The sequence below is a fragment of the Hypanus sabinus genome, chromosome 2, assembly GCF_030144855.1.
Source record: "Hypanus sabinus isolate sHypSab1 chromosome 2, sHypSab1.hap1, whole genome shotgun sequence".
NCBI lineage: Eukaryota > Metazoa > Chordata > Chondrichthyes > Myliobatiformes > Dasyatidae > Hypanus > Hypanus sabinus.
In genome coordinates, this window is record NC_082707.1 from 36,955,702 (window position 1) to 36,980,631 (window position 24,930).

The following is a 24,930-nucleotide window of genomic DNA, read 5'->3' on the forward strand; positions in this document are numbered from 1 at the left end:
TTTGCATTAACATGAGCAAAAGTACCATAATGAAAGCTCAAGGTCCACACGTTTTAAAACACATTTCTGACCATAAGCCCTATTTAATTGCTGCCATACAATCAACATCTAGTAAAAATATGATTTAGAAAATCATCAGCAAATTTACATTGGATCCCTGTTAGTTGCCCAGCTGAGCAACTAAATGGATAATGGTGGTTGTTCATGTGGAATAAGGATGCATTGATCTGTTTTCATGAAACTTGCCCCTTACAGGCCAAGGTGAAAGATAATGGTCTGATAGACTGTCAGTGCAAGTGCTGCACTCACTTGAAGAATAGGATGTGCAACCATTGTGAAACCTCTTATAAAAATTACAAAATAATTTCCTCATCAAAAAGAGTAATATCAATATTGCCATTTATTTCAAGATTATTCTATAAATCCTGATCAATTCTTATGCATTTAAATATTTGAATTTCCTCTGTAGGCATGTCATAGAAAGAAGATAAATGTTTGCAGTCTGCACCGTACATTTCTAATGAATAGAATCCTGCTGTCATAATGGTCACTTAAATGGCAAAATAGCTGCCTCGTATCTGATGCACTCAGTTTTTTTTTAAATCAGGCATTACAATTTATTGCCTCAAGTTAAAATTCTTAAGTATATATTAAATTCATTAAACATCTGTATTTACATATTATTTGGATTATAACACAACATATTGAGCTTGATGTTCTCATTCCAATGACGTAGCAACAGGAACAGCTGCCTAGTTGCAGCCTTCAGTGCATTGATATTCACCTGTTCAGGAAACTGTTGAGAACATAGCCACGTGTCTGCCTTGGCAGCGATAAGCTCCCATTCTGGAAAGTAACCAGCACAGTGATGTTCAAGCCAGCCCAGTCCAACTGCAGTAGCCCAGCTCATACCCTCCAAATCATCATACTGAGTGTTCAGTTCACTTATCAACCTGTACGAGGCTCCACTGCTTTCAGAGGCAACTGGTGAACTTTCAGTTTCAGAACCCCTGCCACTGTCTACCAACTGAACATTGGTGCTGTGACCATCAATACTGGCACTAAATAAATTGCTTCTTCTTGCTGGAGAACTGCCATGATCCAAAACACCCTCAAGATGTGACCGTGTAATCTTACTTGAAACTTTTATGATTTCTTCAGTATTTCCCTGATCGCTTTTGAGCCCACACTGGTCACTCCTGTTAGCACAAGGTTCAGCCGTGTGCTGTTTATGCATGGAGAGCTTCTCTTGGAGAAGGTTTTCAGGTTTGCAGGTCATTATGCAGCGTGAGGATGGACAGAGACTTGCTCGATGACATGAGAAGGGTGAGGCCCTTCTCAGTCGATCTAACGGAATCTGGACTGCATCAGAGAAGGCTTCATTCAGAAGAAATGCTCCACATGCCAGTTGTAACCGTACCTGCAATGATAACTTGCCTGTTAAATGTGCTCTTGTACAGAAAGTTATTTTCTCCACAGCCCTTATGATATAGTTGAGCACATTGTTCATTCAAATTTGAAGTTTTAATTTTTGGAAGCTGTAATATTAAAAGTAAATTAAACTATTTCATGAGTAAGATAGTTGATTACAAAATGCACCAGTAGAATTTACAATGTAGATGGTACCAAATCCTAAACTTCAGCCATTGCTTTGATAGAACATTGTTTGGTTTATTGAGAAGCCATCATAAAATGGTTTTATAAATTAATCCTTCATAAATCAGTCCAAAACATGCTTCAAGATTATTTGCCATCTGTGGTTTTATTACATATATATTTTTCATGTTTTAAATATGTAGAATATTGTTAACAAGATTAGTTAATGTTACTTTAATACTTTAATTTGAACTGATTTAATTATTATGAAGATCCTTGAAAATTTTTGAAGTCCCAGTGATCACTTAAAATACTGCTTAATAACCCAATCACGAAGGTGTCTACAATTTTACAGAGGAACCCTAGATGGGTAAACTGGAAATTTCAGTAAAGTCACAGTTATATAACTTGGAAACAGATCCTTCAGTCCAAATTGTTTTTGCCCTCTAAGGTGTCTTCCTGAGCTAGTCCCATTTTGCTCTAAATCCTGTCCATATGTCTTTTCTACATTGTAATTGTGCCTATCTCTACCACTTCATCAGGTAGCTTATAGTATACAGCCACTACCCTCTGTGGGAAAGTTTGCCTTGAGCTCATTTCCCCTTCGTAAGCCCTCTAGTGTTAGACTCCCTATCATTTTATAAAGCTCTTTAAAGTCACTCTCAACCTCTGTCACTCCAATGAAACTTGTCCAACGGTGCTTGTAACTCAGGCCCTCCAGTCCAGGCAGTATTATTGTGAATCTTTTTGGCACCTTCCCTAATTTAATCACATCCTTCCCAGAGCAGCTTTTGGAATTCTTTGAAGAAATAACAAGCAGGATAGACAAAGGAGAATCGGTGGATGTTGTGCACTTGGGTTTTCAGAAGGCCTTTAACAAAGTGCCACACATGAGGTTGCTTAACAAGTTAAGAGCCCATGGTAGTACAGGAAAGATTCTAGCATGGATAAAGCAGTGGCTGACTGGCAGGAAGCAAAGAGTGGGAATAAAGGGAGCCTTTTTCTGATTGGTTGCCGGTGACTAGTAGTGTTCCACAGGGGTCTGTGTTGGTACCACTTCTTTTTCTGTTATATATCAATAATTTGGATGCCGGAATTGATGGCTTTTTTGCTAAGTTTGTGGACAATACAAAGATAGGTGGAGGGTCAAGTAGTTTTGAGAAAGTATGCTACAGAAGGACTTGGACAGATTAGGAGAATGGGTAAAGAAGTGGCAGATGGGATACAGTGTCAGGAAGTGTATGGTCGTGCACTTTGGTAGAATAAATAAAAGGGTAGATAATCTTAGAGAGAAAATTCAAAAATCTGAGGTGCAACAGGACTTGGGAGTCCTTGTGCAGTATTCCCTACAGCTAAATCTGCAGGTTGAGTTAGTAGTGAGGAAGGCAAATGTGATATTAGCATTCATTTCCAGAGGACTAGAATATAAAAGCAAGGATATAATGTTGAGACTTTACAAAGCACTGCTGAGGCCTCACTTGGAGTATTGTGAGGAGTTTTAGGTCCTTTATCTAAGAAAGGATGTACTGACATTGGAGAGGGTTCAAAGGAGTTTCATGAAAATTATTCCAGGATTAAAAGGTTTATCATGTGTGGAGTACTTGATGGCTCTGGGCCTGTACTCACTAAAATTCAGAAAAAATAGCAATTACTTCATTGAAACCTATTGAATGTTGAAAGGCCTTGATAGAGTGGAAGAGTCGAAGACCAGAGGGCAGAGCCTCAGAATAGAGGAGTGTCATTTTAGAATGGAGATGAGGAGGAACTTTTTTAGCCAGAGAGTGGTGGATCTGTGGAATTGATTACCACAGGCGTCTTTAGGTATATTTAAGGCAGTTTTTGATAGATTCTTAAATAGTTAGGGCATGAAGGGATACGGGGAGAAGGCAGGAGATTGGAGCTGAGAAAGAAAATGGATCAGCCATGATGAAATGGCAGATCAGGCTCGATGGGCCAAATGACCTAATTCGGCTCCAATATCTTACAATCTTATAGTAAGGTGACCAAACTGTGCACAGTGTTCACAATATTGAATACCCTAAAAGGTCAGGCAGAGTTCAATTTTGGGTTGTTCCTGAGTTATTAAACTTTTAGGCTATCAAATAAAAGGCAACAAAACCCATACTCAAACAAATTGGGTGTGGAGCATTGCTGATGTTGTTCTGATTGCTGTTAGAGATAGACAGATAATTTATTGATTCCAAAGGAAATTACAGTGTCACAGTAGCACTACAAGTGCAAAGATACAAATATTAGAAGAGAAGTAAAAATGAATGAAAAATAAGTTGCCTCAAACAGTCTAACAGAGGGGTCATCACTTTCTCGGCTAGGGACTGACTCATTATAGAGCCTAATGGCTGAGGGTGAGAATTACTTCATATACCGCTCTTTGGAGCAGCATAGTTGTCTTAGTCTACGACTAAAAGTTCTCCTCTGTTCAGCCAAGGTGGCATGCAGAAGATGAGAAATATTGTTCAAATTGCCAGGATTTTCCAGAGGATCCTTTGTTCTACCACAGCCTCCAGTGTCCAGTTTGACTCCTGTAACAGAGCCAGCCTTTCTAATCAGTTTATTGAGTCTGTTGGCATCACATATGTTGATGCCATTGCCCCAGCACACCGCTGCATAGAAGATTGTACTGGTGATGACAGACTGGTAGAACATGTGAAGGAGAGGCCTGCATACTCCAAAGGACCTCAGTCTCCTCCCAAAACAGAGGCAAATCAGGCCTTTCTTGTGCACAGCCTCTGTTGGTGCTCCAGTCAAGTCTGTCATCCAGGTGCACCCCCATAAACTTTTAGGTCCTCACCACATCCATGTCCTCACCATTAATAGTAACAGGGAGCAGAGCAGGCTTTGTCTTCCTAAAGTCCATTGCCATCTCCTTTGTCTTTCTGATGTTAAGCTGCGGATGATTCAGCTTGTACCATGTACTATCATTTTTACTAAATAAACAAATCACTATTTGTATTTGTGAATTGTACAGTGAATTGTACAGAATTTGTGAATTGTACAGAATTTACAGTGGCAGATGCCTTGATCAAAGGATTCACTATATTTTTTTCACAAAAACTCTTCAAAATTTCAGTTTATCTTACCAGTGGCATATAATCGTTAATCTCTTCTTCAGGAGATGTGTCCAGTTTGGCAGATAGGCAGGTAGGTGTTACTGGTGTGTATTTTCCAGTCTGACTAAGACTTCTGTGCCTTCCCAGATTAAACCTTGTTGTGAAAGGAAAGGAAGGTTAGCAACTTGCCAGATTCTTACCAGACAATCAAAGCATTTCAAAGAAAGGAGCCAGATTATACCTGCCTTAAATGTTTTCAGTACATCTATTATTTTGATAGAACCATACCAATGACACAGATATTTGTAACCCAAAAAGTAAATCTATCTATTTTTGGTCCAGTTACATACAATCAAGGAAGTACTAAGAGCCACAAAGCAGTTAGTGTATTTTGGAGACACAGAGACTACAGATGCTGGAATCTGCCACAAAAATCAAACTGCTGGAGGAAATCAAGCAACATATTGTGGAAAAGGAATTGTCAACACTTTGGGCCAAGACCATGCTTCGATTGTGAAGTCTTAACAATTCCTCCCCCGATCCCCTCGCTGCAGATGTTGCTTCACCCACAGAGTTACAGCAAATGTTAGTTATTAGAACTCATTGAGAGCAATAAGATGCGTATCCTTGAATTATTTCAGAAGTGTCAGTGAAATGCCACAGTGCATTTCTAGTCCCTGTTATTTTATGCAGATAGAATAAATTCTGTATTCTACTATCTATGAGTTAAGAAGCTAGTGATACTCTGTTTAGGATAGATTTATCAGGATACCTGGATGCAAAGAAATTTTCATATGATTTCTGTGTCCGTACTGAGGCTATTGACAGACTCTGCCCATTGCCTGGAAAACAGAAACTATCGTTAAAATTAGAGAAAATTTGAAAATCAGTTCAATATTAGCAATTAGGATCTTAATGCTTTTAGTGTTCATTAAAAATAATGCTTATAAAGAAAATATACCATTTTAAATGATAATGTCAAAAATTGCAGTAGTTTCAGGTTTATTAGAATAACAGCTTAGCTTAAATCATACAAACCATGCTCACAAATACATCCAAGTTATTTTGTATGACCAACTAGTTCAAATGTCTCCAATTTACAACACAGGCTCCTAAATTAACTACTATTGGTTTAGAACAGTCAGTATTATATATCATCTATTTTCAAAATGTTTATACTTAAATTAAGCACTATGTAATACAAAAAATAGTCTAAACTGGGACAATTGCAATGATCTTTGAATCTTTGAGCTGGGATCACAATCAAAGCCGGGGCATGAAGGTAAGTTGGCATGAGGGGCAAATAGTTAAGCAGTTAACTATCTTCAAAGTTAAAGAAGATGGTTCTGTGTGCATGGTCCAAGCCTAATCAGGTAGTTCCCTCTTAAGTAACACCCAAAGAAAGCCTCTCACCTACCAGCATCATTTGAGGACCATAACAGTTATTGAACTTGTATCTAGTCCTATGTCGAGTGATGATTGCCCACTGCTGTACTGTCTCTATATTCATGACTGTGCGGCTAAGCACAACTTAAACACCATCTATAAATTTGCCAATGACACACCACTCTTGGTAGAATCTCAGGTGGCAACGAGGTGTTTAGTGGTGAGGTAAAAAGTGGTGTTATAAATGAAATCTTGCATTCAACATCGCCAAGGCCAACATCTCAGAGGGCCCATCCTGGGCCCAATACACTGATGCAATCATGAAGAATTTACACCAACAGCTTGCCTTCATTAGGAGTTTGAGGAGATTTGGTATGCCACTAAAGACTAGCAAATGTCTACAGATTAATGGTGGAGAACATTCCGACTAGTTACATCACAGCCTGGCATGAAGGCTTCAATCCACAGCATCACAAAGGCTGTGGAGGGTTATAGACTCAGCCAGTTACACCATGGGCATAACTTTCCCTCCCTTTGAGGACACCTTCAAGAAATGGTGCTTCAAAAAAGCAGCACCCATCACACCTGGGACATGCTGTCTACAATTGAGGAGGAGGTCCAGGAGACTAAAACCCCACACTGAATGATTCAGAAACAGCTTATTCCCTTCTGGCATCAGACTTCTGAATGGTGCATGAACCCAAAAACACTAGCTTGTTATTCCTTCATTTCAGCACTACATATATTTTTGTAATTTATTGTAATTCTAGGTCCTTACACTGCCATGCTGCCATAAAACAACAGATTTCACACCATTTCAGTCAGTGATGATAGTTCTGATTCTGAAAAATGCTACTGAACGTCTCCAGGCACCTCACTTGTGCCTACAAACCTGGATGGGCATTCTCAGGTCACACAAGCCCACAGAAAGTCCTCCTATTTATGGAACATCTTTCCATCAAAGCTGCATCACGTAGCACGCAAGTGGCATGTGTAAATATTGCACTACACGAAAGAATTTCTAGGCCAATTATTCCATGGAGAATTTTGGATTGCACCTGGCCAATCAGTAGGGGGAGGTGTTGTAACAGAAGTGTAAAACTTAATATGCCAGCGTCATAGTTGATACCAAATGCACTCCAGCAAATAACATGGTGTATATAAGTTATGAAAGTATATGTTATCTGAGTGCACAACGTCAATGTACTAATTTATAATCAATTCCTTCTTCTACCCATTTCTTAATCTAATTAACCCTCCCCCAATGTTTTAACTGCCATCCCCCATTGTAATAAACCATCATTTTTCAATATCTTGAAGCTAATTCCTTTGCATCTGGTACGTATCAGTGTAATATTAAGTAATGCATATAGGTTCATACTCTGCCTTGCTTATTCCTGGAAATAGCAGATAATATTCAGTAATTCATTAGATATCACTGTTGTAAATGACTATGATTGATGTTACTGCACTTAGTTGGAGAAAATATTCAATCACTGGTGTTCTGGTCAATTTCTGCTTGCTGCAATTTGTAGAAACTTTTTGTTAAATAAGCTAAAGCTCTGTCTGAGGTAGTGTTGTTTACATATACACTTTCAGTCAATCGACCATCTTTGCTTCACAATACTGAGTGCCAGCTTCTGTAAATCATCCTCTGTCTTCAGTTCACTGCGTGTCAGAGCGATGTTAATGAACAAACTGGATGCATGTTCCATGATCCCAGGTTCAATGCCTGTTGAGTACAACTTGACTGAAGATAAGCAGCTTATGGTCTAAGAAAATGAAACTAGGGAGATAAAACTATCATCCGGCAAACTGAATCTTACTGACAGTATAGTAATACTCAAATTAAGCTCAAATTGCCTGTTTGCATTGCAAGTTTGAACATAGAACATAGATATTTACAGCGCATTACAGGCCCTTCGGCCCACAATGTTGTACTGACCATGTAACCTACTCTAGAGACTGCCTTGTATTTCCCAAGTGCATAGCCCTCTGTTTTTCTAAGCTCTATGTACCTACCTAAGATGCTCTTTTAAGACCATATTGTATCCACTTCCACCACCAACACTGGCAGTGCATTCCTTTCTTTTTACAATATTTTTATTCAGAAAAAAAAAACAAGATTTACAGAGTGCAACACATAGATACATCTCAACATAACTTGTGTACATTCATATATTGTGATAAAATTGATCAGAATGTTATAGCATAACACATAAAGGTATACCACTCTGTAATCAAAAATTTAAAGATAGGTCATACATCATAAAAGAATTTTATTATATAAAAAATTTAAGTCTTTAAGGATTGGGATGAACTAGGTATTAAGTGTTTTTGGGACCTGTTTATCTCAGGATCTCTTGCTTCATTTGACCAATTGTCAACTAAATTTGCACTCCCAAAAACACATTTTTACAGATACCTTCAAATTAGAGATTTCTTACGTTTCCAATTAACTACTTTTCCTATAGGTCCTGATAAAAATTTACTGGACAATCTTTTAAATTTAAAACCTTTTGTTAATGTTTCTATTACCGGTATCTATAACTTGTTGATTGAATCTAGACAAGACTTTTTAGATAAAATAAAAAAAGCTTGGGAGGATGACCTAAATTGTCAGATTTCTAATGATAGATGGAATAAAATTTTTAAACAGGTTAATAAATCATCTTTCTGTGCTCGTCATTCTCTTCTACAATTTAAAGTGGTTCATAGAGCTTACATTTCTAAACAGAAGCTGTCCAGTTTTTACCCGAATGTTTCTCCACTGTGTAATAAATGCAACTCTGCTGATGCCTCTTTAATTCATACGTTTTGGTTTTGCCCTAAAATTGAAAGTTTTGGCAGCAGTGCATTCCATGCACCCACCACTCTCTGTGTGAAAAACTTACCCCGACATACCCTCAGTACCTACTTCCAAGCACCTTAAAACTTTGACCTCTTGTGTTAGCCATTTCAGACCTGAGAAAAAGCCTATCCACATGATCAATGCCTCTCATCATCTTATTAGGTCACCTCCATCGCTCCAAGGAGAAAAGTCCAAGTACATTCAACCTTTTCTCATAAGGTACGCCCTCCAATCCAGGCAACATCCTCGTAAATCTCCTCTGCACCCTTTCTATAGTTTCCACATCCTTCCTACTGAAGTGACCAGAACTGAACACAGTACTCCAAGTGGGGTCTCACCAAGGTCTTATATAGCTGTAACATTCCCTCACAGCTCTTGAACTCAATCCCTCGGTCGATGAAGGCCAACACACCATTCGCCTACTTATCAACACTGTCAACCTGTGCAGCAGCTTTGAGTGCCCAATCAACGTGGACCCCAAGTTTTGTCAGATCCTCCACACTGCCAACTATCTTCAATTGGACCTCCCTACCAAAATGAACCACTTCACACTTACCTGGGTTGAAGTCCATCTGTCACTTCTCAACCCAGTTCTGCATCCTATCGATATCCCGCAGTAACCTCTGACAACCCTCCGGACTATCCACAACACCCCCAACCTTTGTGTCAGCAGCAAACTTACTAACCCACCTTTCTACTTCCTCATTCAGGTCATTTATAAAAATCACAAAGAGAAGGAGTCCCAGAACTGATCCCCACAGAACACCACTGGTCACCGACCTCCATGCAGAATACAAACCCCCGACATCCACCCTTTGCCTTCTGTGGGCAGACCAATTCTGGATCCACAAAGCAAGGTCTCCTTGGATCCCATACCTCCTTACTTTCTGAAGGAGCCTTGCATGGGAAACCTTTTCAAATTTGCTTGAAAACTCAATAGCACAAACTTCATTCTAGAATGTTCATTACTTGTAACTGTCCCAGCTATCTTTAAAATGTTTCCTTAAAATGATTGTAAATTCAGTGTTGTGAATTAATTGCTATACTTTTACATTCAGAAGTGTGATTACACTAGTGAGTCATTCTTATTAGAAAAATACTCATCGACATACAAACCAATTTATTTTTGAAATAAGCAGAATTTAATGAATTAAATGAATTTGCTGAAATGTCCTGCCAAGAAATTGGAGACAGGATGACAGACACCTCCGCCTATGTATCCCTGACATTTTTTGGATGCCAAGCTCTAACATTGCAACGCTCTAAGTAAAAACTACCACTTTGCTTCAGATTTTCAGAATTTCTTTAATAGCTCAATAATTTTTTTTCAAAATGTTATCACATTTTAAATGCCATTTCCTTGACATCAGAGGCACGACCACCTTGCTGATAACAATAATGCCATCTGTTAGTTAATCACAAAGCAGTGACCATTTGCAGTGTGCCAATGGTTTCATTGGAACTAGGTCATGGAGGTGCAACATTGCACAAACCAACTCACATAGTTTCCTGCTTCATCAGTAACCCCATTAAGTTCAGACTTCAAAGACAGGCTCCAGCTTCGCCAAACCTCAGCTGTAATTTTCATTCAGCCACAACCTCTGCCCTTTCCTGTACCATGATCAGTGACTCACTCTCTGCCTCCCTTTTAAACTCACTAAGTTCCTCAGAACTGTCTGCAATTGGGCCAATGCCTGTCGTAAGTGGCGTGGTTGAAGCAGAGGGTGGAGCTGAATCTTGCAGTGCAGAGTCACCTGATTTCTCTTCCAGGGCATCAGGGTTTTCTGTTAAAGATAAAACACTGGGTGAGCACGTAAACAGCATTCATACCATTGCAATGAGAATACAGAAAGAAGTCAATATGTCACCACCACATAAAAGTACATATTTGCACAAACCCAGGCCATTGCCGTCTCCATGTGCATCAGTCTCCCAGTCAATGTTCTTCATAGTGGGCTGCTCACTTTGTAGATTAGGTGAGTCCCACCACCAGTCCTTGTGCACTGGTTCCTGTTCAAGGTCATCTTCTTTTGCAAAGGAAGAACAGTATGGATTACATGAAAACATTGAGCAGAGGGATGGGGATACACCAACAGCAGTAAGTAGCAACAAAATGAATTACGTTGCCAGCTGAATTTTAAGAAAAGCAGAGTAGAGAGAAGTCAAGATGAGTAAACAACTACCCTGTCAGTTGTCTTCCTTTGTTAACAATGGGTCAAAATACTGGTTGACTTATACATATGCATGCAGGGCATTGTAATTATTGTTTGAATGTAGCTTTAGGAAAAATAACTTGTGGGTATCCAACTATTTGCTAAAAGCAGAGAAGGTGAGAGATAAAAATGATATTTCAGAAACAGTGAAGCAGGCTAGAAAAGATAAGCATTAACTGGTAGCTGCGAAAGACTTTTGGCGAACTGCTCTAAAGCCTGAGTCCCCTACTTGACGGCAGCCTTCTTGATCCCCTTCTGGAATTTAATATTCCTTCATAGTGCCAGAGTAATAGGAATAAAACCCTCTTCTCTGGACTTCCTTGCTCCTCTCACTGGCTTCCAGAAGTTCCATCCTCCACGGCTAGATTCATGCACTGTCCATCTGCTTCAGATGCTGAAGAAACTGCTCAGGTTTAGTTGCATTTGCTTGAGTGCAAAAAATGTAAGAATGAAATGAAATAGATTTAATATTCCAGGTGTGCCAAGGGGAATGTAGAATTCTAATGCCTTGCTTCCTTTATATAAAAAAGGACCTCCATTTTAACCACTTCTAAAGCAGAGAATTTTCCCAGGAGGTGTCCTGATTGTTTCCTGTAACTTCAGCAGAAAAACCATAGAAATCTGAGATACATGGCCTTTTTAAACAAAACATCTTTGTCCAGCAGCCTCAGAGCACGGCTTGAGCTTTCACCCACTTTTCTTATTCCCAGTGTGCAATCTAATTGCGTAATGAAGGACACAAGCAACTATTTGATTTAAGCAAATGCATTACATTCAGACATGGTGCAACTTGTCTGCAGGTGTAAGAACGCTTCTGCCTTCCATGTGGTTGTGAAGAAGAACATGCAGAATCTGGTAAAAGGAATACTTTCAAGTCCTTTAAGCAAGCTTGCTCGATGCAACTTACAACTAAATCTGAAGTTAAAAAACTGTTTTACATTTATTAAATTGATGTTACAGTTTGTTTTATTTTGACAAATATGACTTATTAACTCAATGAGACGAACAAGTCCAATTTACAAAAGGAATGGCCACTTTAAGGGGATTTCATACACAGGAGTTTATTGGGGATAGAAAATTAGTGGAGATGAAGTTATACAAAAAATATCGATATGAAACTCTGTGAAAGTGACAGACAAGCATACAGGATCATAAGGTCTTCCAACATAACTGCAAGAACACAGACACAAGTAATGCTTTCATTCCAATCCAGTTGCCAAGAGACATTTCAAAAATATTCCTTTTTACTCCCTCCACTATTGCATCAGACAACAGGAAAAGACAGGAATGAACTTGAGGCAGTGGCACATGTGAATCATATTCCATTACACACACTTGCATTAATAAATCCATTTGTTACGTAATATTTAAAGTAATTGTAGTCACTTTTTGTCATCATAAAATATAATTTTACAGAATAATAAAAAGCCAGACCATGAGCCACCACAGATGGCCAAATTATTCTGCCAATGTCTGACCTCACTTCCTCGAGCAATTTTTCCTCCAAAGCCTCCAACTACAGTCCCCAAACCAAGTACTTCATACTTTTACTCCCTCCCACATCCACAACCAGGACTGTCTTGATTAACACATTGTTTCAGCCTGTGTTATCCCATAGAACTTAATTCTTTCTATATTGACTCTCTTCTCTCATCTGGTCTGTTTAAACATTGTCTAGTATTTTATCATTTAAATAATACTGTTTTATTATTCTTCCTTACAAAATGAACAACTTCACATTTTCCCAAATTATACTCCATATGTTAGTTTTTCAACAACTCAAAGTAAATTTATTATCAAAGTACATATTTGTCACCACATACAACCCTGAGATTGATTTTTGTGCAGATGCACAATGAACCCACGAAGCATTAATAGAATCGGTGAAAGACCGCACGCAACAGGACAGACAAGCAACCAATGTGCAAAATACAACGAACTGTATGGCAGCAACAAGACGAGAAAACGGCCTGGGTGGTAGGGGTCCTCGATGATGGACGCTGCTTTCCTACAACAATGCTCCGTGTAGGTGTACTCAATTGTAGTGAGGGCTTTAATCGTGATGGACCGGGCCATATCCACTACTTCTTGTAGGATTTTCCAATCAAGAGCATTAATGTTTCCATACCAGGCTCTGATACTCTCCACTACATTTCTATAGAAGTTTTAGGCGTCTTTGCCAACCTCTAGGGAAGCAGAGGCACTGCTGTGCTTTCTTCATAATGGTTCTAATGTGCTGGGCCCAAGACAGATCCTCTGGCATGAGAGCACCAGGAAATTTAAAGTTGCTGACCCTTTCCACCTCTGATCCCCTGATGAGGAGGGGCTCCTGGACCTCTGGTTTCCTTCTCCTGAAGTCCATAATCAGTTCCTTGGTCTTGCTGACATTGAGTGACACGTCGCTATTATGGCACCACTCAACCAGATTTTCAATCTCCCTCCTAATTCTGATTCATCACCACCTTTGATTTGGCCAATGATAGTGGTATAGTCAGCAAACTTAAATATGGCATTGGAGCTGTGCCCAGCCTCACGGTCAAAAGTATGGAGCGAGTAGAGCAGAGGGCTAAGCACACAGCTTTGTGCACCAGTGCCGATGGATATTATGGAGGAAATGCGGTTGTCAATCCAAACTGACTGGATAACCATTCAGAGCATCCTGATGCATACACCTTTGCTGTCAGGATTTTCCAGGACTGAGTGAAGAGCCAATGAAATGGCATCTGACGTGAGCTTTTCATAATGGTAGGCAAATTGGAGCGGACCCAAGATACTGCTCAGGCAGGAGCTCACATGTTTCGTCGCTAACCTCTCAAGGCACTTCGTCTCAGTGAATGTAACAGTAACTGGACAAGACCTATTGAGGCAGGTTCTTCTGAAGCACCAGTATAATTCCCATAATCTGTCAATACCCCTTTGCAAACTCTTTTCTACTCCTCACAGTGTCTGCCCACTCACCTTTGTACTATCTGTAGAACTTTTTTGCTTTTCCTAAATCCTGAATATTTATGGTAGCTATATGAACGGAATTAATTTACACTAATTCCATTAATTGCTCCTGACAATAATATCTTATTTAACAGTAAGTAAGATATTAAAAACAGTTCTGTGTGTTCACAGTGCTGCAGAGCTCAGGCGTGGTTTCAGCAGCCTACGGGGTAATTTCACACCAACGTACACACATTACCCAAACACGTAGCTGAACTGTGGTCTGCTCTGTTGCTCATCGGACGTTTCCACACCAGGAATTTTCAATCCCTTCAATCTAGACCTTGGTGGTGAATTTCAAAATTACTGCATGGGCAGAAACCCAGCACAATCTGTCTTCATTTCCATAGAAATGAAAGATCACTGATATTAAGATGGGCATCGATTCTTTTATTACGAAGCCAGAAGAGGGAATGTTCACTATTGACTTAGGATACGACAGTAGCTTGCACCTTACTGTTTGCCTGTAGCTGTTACACTTCATTCCGCATTGTTATGAATCGATCTCAATACACTGTGTAATAACCTGAACTGTAAACCAGTGTGCAAGGCAATCTTTTCATTGTATCTCAGTACATGTGACAGTGACAAACCAATTCCAGCTCCAATAAAGCAGCTGTCCTGACTGCCATTCGATCCATCAGCCTAAACACTGACCCCTTGCACCATCAGTGCGCAGTGGGTGCCGAATGTGGCGCTCCCAAACACACTCCCTCCTCTCCTACCAGAGTGTACCGTTACAAAGTCAGCAGCTATCCCCCCCACGCTTCACCAGCTGCCCCTCCCTAACACACTACCTCCTCTCCTACCAGAGTGTACCGTTACAAAGTCAGCAGCTATCCCCCCCACGCTTCACCAGCTGCCCCTCCCTAACACACTACCTCCTCTCCTACCAGAGTGTACCGTTACAAAGTCAGCAGCTATCCCCCCCATGCTTCACCAGCTGCCCCTCCCAAACACACTACCTCCTCTCCTACCAGAGTGTACCGTTACAAAGTCAGCAGCTATCCCCCCCATGCTTCACCAGCTGCCCCTCCCTAACACACTACCTCCTCTCCTACCAGAGTGTACCGTTACAAAGTCAGCAGCTATCCCCCCCAAGCTTCGCCAGATGCCCCTCCCAAACACACTATCTCCTCTCCTACCAGAGTGTACCGTTACAAAGTCAGCAGCTATCCCCCCCCACGCTTCACCAGCTGCTGCTCCCAAACACACTCCCTCCTCTCCTACCAGAGTGTACCATTACAAAGTCAGCAGCTATCCCCCCCACGCTTCACCAGCTACCCCTCCCAAACACACTACCTCCTCTCCTACCAGAGTGTACCGTTACAAAGTCAGCAGCTATCCCCCCCACGCTTCACCAGCTACCACTCCCAAACACACTCCCTCCTCTCCTACCAGCGCTGCACATGGAACTGCCAGCACCCGCAGGTTCTCCTCTATCTTGCTTCCAGTGGTGCTGGGTAAGGCAGCAGGGTTCCACGGTAAGTATTGCAGACAAAGTTTGATCATTACAGAGTCTGCAATATTTAGAGAATTAGAAGTCACAATATCTGCACAGGGCGTGTACATTTGCTTTACTTGAGATGAGATTAACTAGGTTTCCAGAAGAGGGCAAAAGCAGCAAACTTCATGTCACCTGAATTGTGGAGGAGTGTGTTGTATTTTATTGTACTTTAACATCACTGGTGCCTTGGTGACTGTTAATATAACGCTGATGTTGCTTCACTCAGAAATGGAGCCTGCAAGGCTCAGCAGGTGGCACCGTCTGCAAGTTTAAGATTCAATCTAAGATCAGACATCTACCGCACAGCAGAAACCAACCCGTTCTATCAATGTTAGCTCTTTCTTCAAACAACCTGAAACAAGTCCCTTTGTTCCTCTCTCCCTGTAATGTTGGATCTTCCTCACGTACATAGATGCTGGGATACTAGGATACTGGGAATAACTCCTCTGCTTTTCTCTGGAATACCACAAGCTATTCCATCCAGCTGAGAGGAGAGACAGCTTGTTGGGTTGTCTCGTCTTGAAGGTTGTCACATCTAACAGTAGGTTGGTAAACTGAGAATTTACTGTGTCTGTATGTGTGTGTGAGTGTGTTCAGAGTTCTGCGGTGTGGGCTACAGTTTGCAAGTATGGAGCATACTTGGGACTCACATGGTGCCACATTTAACCTCCCAATGGGGTCACAGCCTGTTTCATAATGCTTTACACTGACCAGATGGCTTTTGCATTTATTAATTTTCCTGTTTTGTCAAACTTATTGGAGTCCTTTGAAGATATATCGAGTGCAGTGGATAGAGGGGTACGGATGGATGTTGTACACATGGATTTCCAGAAGGCATTCAATAAAGTGCCGCATAAGAGGCTCATCCATAAGGATACATGGAGTTGTGGGTAGTGTATTAATATGATAGAGGATTGGTTTACCAACAGAAGGCAGAGAATTAGGATAAATGGGTGTTTCTAGGGCTGGCAGTCAGTGATAAGTGGAGACCACAGGGTTCTTTACTGGGCCTATAACTGTTCATGATGTACATTAGTAATTTGGACAAGGACACTGAGTGCAGGGTATCTACATTTGCTGAAGGTATTAAACTGAGTGGGAAAGCAAATTGTACAGAGGATGCAGAGAGATATAGAGAGTGGGCAAGGGTCTGGCAGATGGAATACAACACTTAACACAAGTTCACCCACTTTGGAAGCAGAAGTAGGAGGTCAGTTTGTTATTTAAATGGTGACAGATTGAAATGGTGCAGAGGAACTTGGGTGTGCTTGTAACATGAATCCAAGATTTGCAAAGGTTGGTTTAAAGATGCAACAGATTATCGAGAAGGCATGTGGGATGTTGGCCTTCATTGCTAGAGGGATTGAACTTAAGAGCAGGGAGGCTGTGCTGCAACTGTAGTAAGGCTGCACCTGTAGTACTGTGTGCACTTCTGGTCTCCTTACCTGAGGAAATATACTCTGGCTTGGGAAGTGAGCAGAGGAGGTTCGTGAGATTGATTCCGGTGATGAGGGGGTTAACCTATCAGGAGAGATTGAGTTGCTTGGGACTATACTCACTGGAATTCAGAAGAACGAGAGGGCTTCTTGTAGAAAAATATAACATCAAGAAAGGGGTAGATATGATAAAAATAGGATTTTTTTCCCCCTGACTAGGGGACATAGCCTCAGGATTTGTGGGAATAGATTTAGGATGGAGATGAAGAGAAACTTTTCACAAGAGACTAGTGAATTTGCAGAATTTCCTGCCCAGGTTAACACATTAAATATATTTAAGACACAGTTTGGTAGAATTGCCAAATAGCCAAGGAATTAGGAGTTGTGGGAAAAAAGCAGGTAGGTGGAGCTGAGTCCATTGCCCAATCAGCCATGATTGTATTGAATGATGGAGTAGGCTTACTGGGCCAGATTCCTTCTCCTATTTCTTACGTTTGTCTGTTCTTGTGAGTAGGGTGTGATTTGAACAGCTTTATATTTTTATAAGCAGAGTGTCATTTGAAGAATTATGCTTTTTTTCATTATAAACTTTATCATTAATTGCTTATAATTGTCCTTGTTTAAAGACACATCAGAATCAGAATCAGGTTTAATATCACTGGCATACAAAATATCATGAAATTTGTTGTTGTGCAACAGCAGTACATTGCAAAACATATTGGAGACCAGGTGGTGTGAGAGGCCCAGCAGGGCAGTTCAGAGGGGCTTTTGTCATGGCTTCTGCAGCCTTCAGCCCCATCATCCCCTGTGCACTGCTCGGGCACATGGAAAGACTGCAGGAGTACCAGTAAGATAGCTGCAGAAGGTAAGCACGGCCACAGACATTTTGAGAGAAGTAAACGTGAGGCATATCTGGCCTATTATGTTTTACTTCAAAGCACAAGGATGAAAAACCCTTAAAAATTCCATGTGCTGTGTATCTATAGTATTCAAAATAATAAATCATTTTTCAGTATGCCCAGTTAATTTCACTGTGTCTGTAACACTGCTACATATTAACTTATCAAGAAGCTCAGTCACTGATACCTTTGTAAAGATCTAAAACAAAAGATGTGAATTGTTCCAAAAGAGTTATGAAACAGGAAAGAACTAGTTACCATCTGGGACACTCTGCCTTTCCCACCCAGAGGATGATGAAGATCCCACACTGGTTGGTGTCGTTGGAATTTCGTCCACTCCTGTAAAGAACAGAAATACAATCATTGGGTCACAAAGTCAGACAATACAAAGTCAGGCCCTTCAGCCCACCAAATCTCCTAGTACCCAGTTCCAATTTCATCCTCCACACCCCTGCCCCACATACACGCATGGTTCCTCATCAGTTCTACCACTACACAACAGGTGGATTAATCTAGCAACCCACACATCTTTGTGGGAGGAATCTGGAGCACCAAAGTCCATGCATTCATAGGCAGAACATGCAAACTCTCCACAGACATTAACAGAGGTGAGGATCAAACTTGAGTAGCTGAAGTTATGAGACAGCAGCTCAACTAGCTGGGCTACCATCCTGCCACAATTATAGGTTACACCGATCCACTACACACTTGCCAGTCTAGTCATTTGTCTGACTTCAGGCCACAGGACAAGACTGCTAATATTATACAACCAACTGTCATAAAAACATCGCACACATGCATTATATGTATGCACACATACAAGCACCCAAACACAATGCACAGTGTACTATGCTGTGCAAAAGTCATAGGCACCCTAGATTTGTATATGGTTTCAGACAGTCATTGGGTGTACTAAAGGCAAAGATAGATAGGTCCTTGATTAGCCAGGGCATCAAAGGGTATGGGGTGAAAGCAGGGGAGTGGGGATGACTGGAAGAATTGGATCAGCCCATGATTGAATGGCAGAGCAGACTCGATGGGCAAAATGGCCTATTTCTGTTCCTATATCTTATGGTCTGATAGTGTGGCCTCCACAGAGCCCTGACCTCAACTTCATCAAGACTATATGAGGTTATCTGGAGAGGCTGAAGCAAGCAAGACAGCCAAGCTCTGCAGAAGAACTGTGGCAAGTCCTTCAAGATGCTTAGAACAACCTACCACCTGACTTTCTTATAAATTGCATGAGGGTATACCCAAGCGAATTGATACTGTTTGAAGGCAAAGGGTTGTCACACCAAATCTGATCTGATTTAGTTTTTATTACTGTTTACTGTCCTTTATATAGTAATATTTTTGTTGTTTAGAAGCTTATCATTTCATTATTTTTGAAAGCTTAACAGATTTTTTTTGACATGTGCAAAATGCTGGAGGAATTCAGCAGGTCAGGTAGCATCAATGACACTTTAGGCTGAGACCCTTTGTCAGGGCTGTAAAGGAAATAGGATTAGCCCAGGATAAGAAGGTGGGGGAAGCAATGGAGTACAGGCTGGCAGGTAATAGGTGGGGCCAGATGAGGGGAAGGTGAAACTTTCCCAGAAATGGTTTGAATTTGGAACTGGAAAGGAGAGAGGACTTCTGAAAAATGACCACCACCAGGGCACTGTACCGAGCAGCAAGCTGGAGCTGTGGGCTCCCGAGAACCTGAAGAACATGGCAGAGTGGTCCAGAAGTTTAAGGCACAAGGGATCTCGTAAACTAGAACATAGAATAGTACAGCACATTACAGGCCCTTCAGCCCACAATGTTATGCCGACCCTCAAACACTGCCTCCCATATAACCCCCTACCTTAAATTCCTCCATATACCTGTCTAGTAGTCTCTTAAACTTCACTAGTGTATCTGCCTCCACCACTGATTCAGACAGTGCATTCCAAGCACCAACCACTCTCTGAGTGAAAAACTTTCCTCTAATATCCCCCTTGAACTTCCCTCCCCTTACCTTAAAGCCAAGTCCTCTTGTACTGAGCAGTGGTGCCCTGGGGAAGAGGTGCTGGCTGTCCACTCTGTCTATTCCTCTTAATATCTTGTACACCTCTATCATGTCTCCTTTCATCCTCCTTCTCTCCAAAGAGTAAAGCCCTAGCTCCTTTAATCTTTGATCATAATCCATACTCTCTAAACCAGGCTGCATCCTGGTAAATCTCCTCTGTACCCTTTCCAACTAGAACCAAAATAGGCTGGTGATAGGAGGCACAGGGTAGTGATTTGGGAATTTTACTGATGTGGTGCAGCAGTGCTGGAATCTTTGCTGTTAGTAATATATATAAATAACTTGGATGAGAGTGTAGAGGGTACGATCAGTAAGCTTTCAGATGACTCAAAGAATGATGGAGTTGTAGAGTGCAAAGAATGCTGATTAAAGACACAGCAGGATGTGTATCAGCTGGAAAGATGGACAGAGTGGTGCCAGATGGAACTCAAGACGATAAGATATAGGAGCAGAATTAGACCATTGAGTCTGCTCTGCTTAAGTTCAGATTTAGTTCTCATTCAACCACACATGAAACAGTGCCCCTCCAGGGCCGAGGTGCAAAGCACATTACCAGCAGCGCACAGCACACAGCACATATAGTTATGACTTAATCCAGACAAGTGTAAGGTCAGGAATGTAGAGAAGTTAAATTCAGTTAGGATGTATAAAAAGAGTAAATGGTATGGAGATTAGGAGCTTTCATGTCATCTGAAGATATCGCAAAGACACAGGGAAATAGATAAATAAGAAAGGCATTTAGTATGCTCACACTCATCTACCAAGACATCGAGTTGGGATGTCATGTTGTTACAAAACATTGGTTGACTACACTTACTGTGAACAGTGCAGGTTATGACAAACAGGGAGGATGTGGTAACCAGAAGAGTCTCTGCAGATGCTGGAAATCTAGAGCAACACATACAAAATGCTGAAGAAATGCAGCTGGTCAGGCAGCATCTATGGAAATTAATAAACAGCTGGTGTTTCAGGCTGAAACCCTTCATCAGGACTGGAAAGGAATGGGGCAGACCCAGAATGAGAAGGTGGAGAAGGGGAAGGAGTACAAGTTGGCAGGTGATAGGTGAGTCCAGGGGAGGGAAAGATGGGTAGGTGGGAGGTAGTGATGAAGTAAGGTTGGGAGGGGATCAGTGGAAGAGGTAAAAGTCTGAAAAAGGAATCTAATGGGAGAGGACAGTGAACTAACAGGAAGGAGGAAGGGAGCCAGAAAGAGATGATGGATGGGTGAGGAGAAGGGCTGAGTGGGAAACCAAATAGAGACTGGAAAAAGAGAGAAGAAGGGAAGGCAGAGAAATTACTGTAATTTAGAGAAATTGATGTTCATGCCATCAGGTTGGAGGTTACCATAGGGTATATGATGTGTTGCTCCTCCAACCTGAGTGTGGCCTCATTATGACGGTAGAGAAGGCCATGGAAGACATCAGAATGGGAATGGATAGTCAAATTGAAATGAGTAGCCACTGGAAAATCAAAAGTGGACCGAGCAAAAGTGCTTGACAAAGTGGTTCCCCAATCTGCGTTGGGTCTCACCAATGTAGATGAGGACGCGCTGAAAGCACCAGATACAACAGATAACCTCAATAGACTCACAGGTGAAGTGTAGCCTCACTTGGGAGGACTGTTTGGGGCCCTGAAGATGGTGAGGGAGGATGTGCAGTACTTGTCATGCTGGCAAGGGGATGTGCCAGGAGAGAGGTCAGTGGGGAGGGTCTAGTGGACAGGGAGTCACGTAGACAGCAATCCCTACAGTAAGTGGAGAGGCACAAGGAGATGAGATTAGTGGTAGTGTCCTGTTGGAGATGGCGAAAGTCATAGAACATAATCTGCTGGATAGGGATGTAAGAACAAGGAAACCCTATCCCTGTTATTGCAACAGATGTGCCGGAAATGGAGGAGATGCGATTGAGGGCAGCATTGATGGCAGAGGAAGGAAACCCCAAAATTAATGTCGAAATTAAATATGATGTAAGAAGGTTATACTGTACTGCATTTGTAAAGGGCTTTGGTGTGACCAACTGAAGTTCAATAAACTGTAGATGCCAAAATTCTGAAATAAACAATGGAATCATGTTGGCAACATTGACTTGATATGATTAAAGGTACTCCTTTTAAACTATTCATCAATTTCTACCATCCCCAATTTCCGCAACTTGATTCACCACCTTTCCAGTTTGATGCAAAATATGTTTAGGTCAAAACTGATTTGTCAGACTAGAGAAGAAAGAAACCAGATTAGTTTTAAATTGTTAAGAGGGTAGTGGTGAAAGGACAAAGCAAGTACTGTATCTCTGTTTCTCCTTTTGCAACGGCTGTTTGACCGGCTGATAATTTTCAGCATTTTCTGTATTTATGTCAATACGACAGAAAGCACTGAAGGACAGTGTATAGTGTCACCTTACTCGAAGAAGGTTGTAAATGCGTTAGAAGTATTCAGATAGGCTATAGCTGAAAAATATGTGGAATGGGCAGGTTGTCATACAAGGAAAAGCTGGTGAATCTAGGCTTCAATCCACTGGAGTTTAAAAGAGTGAGAAGGAACTTGAATGAAACATGTAAGGTACTGATGAATTTTAACAGGGTAGATGTGGAAATCATCTTTCCTCCATCAGAGAAATTAGGTTTTTGGATCACTGCTTAAAAATAAGGAATCAAACTGCTTAAGAGAGAGATGAAGCAAACATTTTCTCTCCCCTCGGGGAGTAACGAACCTTTGAGCTCCCTTCCTTAGAAGGCTGTGATAGCTAAGATGGGGTGGGCAAGAGTTGAAAGGTTACTGAAGGTAAACAAGAATGCAGAGCTGAGGTAACAATCAGATCAGCAGTAACTTTATCAACGAGCACAACCTATAAACACATAGGAAGCCACATCTTATCTACACACATCCATACACCTAGTGCATACACATGGATTACACACATAAATGCATGCACACAACACACACGTATGACACAAGCACACAAGCACAACTCACGCACATGATGCTTATGAGCACAATCACTTGTTTTAAAGTTATAGAACACTACAGAACAGAAATAAGGCCTTTGGCTGAGTTATTGTTCTCTCAAGTCCCATTGACCTGCACCCAGTCCGTAGTTCCCCATACTCCTCCCATCCATGTACCTATCCAAACTTCTCTTAAATGTTGAAATCGAACCCTCATCCACCAGTTATACTGGCAGCTAGTTCCACATTCTCACGACCATCCCATTCCCCTTAAACATTTCACATTTCACCTTTAACCCATGACCTCTAGTTCTAGTCTCATCCAAATTTGATTAATAGAGTGAGCTAATGTTTATAATCAGAAAAGCACAGAAAGGTTTTTCTTCCTCATTTCTACTGCTAATAAAAGGTAATGTTATAGTGTCCTTTAATAGGAGAATGCATTGCATCCAAAATAGAATCAAGGATACACTGATTATCAAGCCATTTCAGAAAGGAAGCCCCAGCCCTCTCAGAGAAAAGTAATTTTAAATGTTCACAAAATTGCTTGGTTATTGACTACTCTGTACATCTGAAAAGATATCCATGTTGATTTATAAAGAAAAAGAATCAATGTCATTACCTAGAGATTCCTGAAATTTCATGAAACTGACCAAAGCACAAGGATAGAATGTTGTTCAGAGTTTCAACAATAGGCACTCATGGAAACACCAGTGTAAATAGGCTGCATTCAGGCTCCCTCCACCATCACCACACCATTCCCAGGATCTGGCAACTTTCCTCCCAGGACCTCCCAAGAAACAAAATTCCTCAACCCAGAAATGGATTACTTCACCACCCCTTTCTCCCGGGAGCCAAACATCGGAAATGATGATCGAGAGAGGCTCAGACACTAACGTGATTGGAAAGCTAGTTATTGACGAGGAGACCAAGGGAACTCCTCTGATTTTTTAATGAATGGGGAGTGTCATGGAATCTTTTCCAATCTGAGCTTGCTGGCAAGGACAGTCAACGTTCAGAATGAAGACTAAGTGTCCACTACTCGGTCTTTGTGCTGAATTAAACAATGGCAGTAGAGGAACTCTGAACAAAATGACATGTATCCAATAAACACACAATGAAATGGAAGTGAAAAGAAAACAACGTGAGATGACTTCTGACTTCTGCATGAGATGTCTCTGATGTTGGGTCAGATGCTTTTGTGATCCAAAGGGGTCTTCAGAAGTCAGCAATGAGGCAGAAAACTTATTGCTAAGCGGTTTCATTAAATGTTACAAGAACAAGTACCAAAGAAAGACAAAGGAAAAAAGTAGTTGTGGCCGTCTCATACTCCGACTAGAGAGAACAAAATTCCAGTGATAACAATTTATCTATAAAATAGGCAGATTCAAGTTGCATGACACCTGCTACTGAAAGCAAAGGCGCTTTTAGAAAAATACAGAAGCAACTGTATTGTAATTGCTGGAAAATTAATTGAACAGTTACAGGTAGGTGATTCTATAAAAATACAAACAAGCATTGGAAAGTTACAAGAGAAGTAACAATTCTACACCCTAACCCAACAGTAGTATACAGAGGGCCAGAAAGAAAGATCTGGAAAAAGAGAGGTTAAAAGGACAACAACCATTACCTGTAGAACCCAATGTATCATCCAGTTCCACAGAATCATGGCTTGGGGGCGTCCGGACCAGGCTGGCAGAATAACTTCTCTGCCTCTTGCTCCCTGAATATGAGCCTCGTGCTTGGTTTACTCTGGCTCCTTAAAGAAAAAGGGATTTCCATAAAACCCAAGCAGAAAGGCTGGTGCTGTTAATAAAACTATGTGCAAATTTGCGTGACAGCACAAAATATTACATTAATGAATATAAAATATATATAAAATTGAAAAGCAAAATTCTGCGGATGATAGAAATCTGAAATTAATCAAAAACTCTCAGCCAGTCAGGCGGATTATGGAGAGAAAAATATTTCAGGTCAACTGCCTTTTCAACAG

General features: G+C 41.0%; 1 protein-coding gene across 5 annotated transcripts in view; it reads right to left on the reverse strand.

Moving 5' to 3' along the window:
• Window positions 1-391: 391 nt before the first annotated feature.
• The window catches only part of vwa5b2 (von Willebrand factor A domain containing 5B2), a 171,596-nt gene continuing 147,057 nt past the window's right edge, over window positions 392-24,930 (reverse strand). For 3 of the 5 annotated variants that reach the window (XM_059944199.1, XM_059944190.1, XM_059944213.1), the window contains 5 exons: window positions 24,568-24,696; window positions 18,203-18,283; window positions 5,437-5,506; window positions 4,695-4,818; window positions 392-1,420 (listed from right to left, as the gene is read on the reverse strand). In XM_059944199.1, the coding sequence (XP_059800182.1) occupies window positions 674-1,420; window positions 4,695-4,818; window positions 5,437-5,506; window positions 18,203-18,283; window positions 24,568-24,696 (1,151 nt within the window). In that variant the 3' untranslated portion in view covers window positions 392-673. Of the gene's footprint in view, window positions 1,421-4,694; window positions 4,819-5,436; window positions 5,507-10,402; window positions 10,686-10,799; window positions 10,929-18,202; window positions 18,284-24,567; window positions 24,697-24,930 lie in introns of those variants that run through there. The other 2 variants (XR_009506776.1, XR_009506775.1) reach the window with 2 other exon arrangements.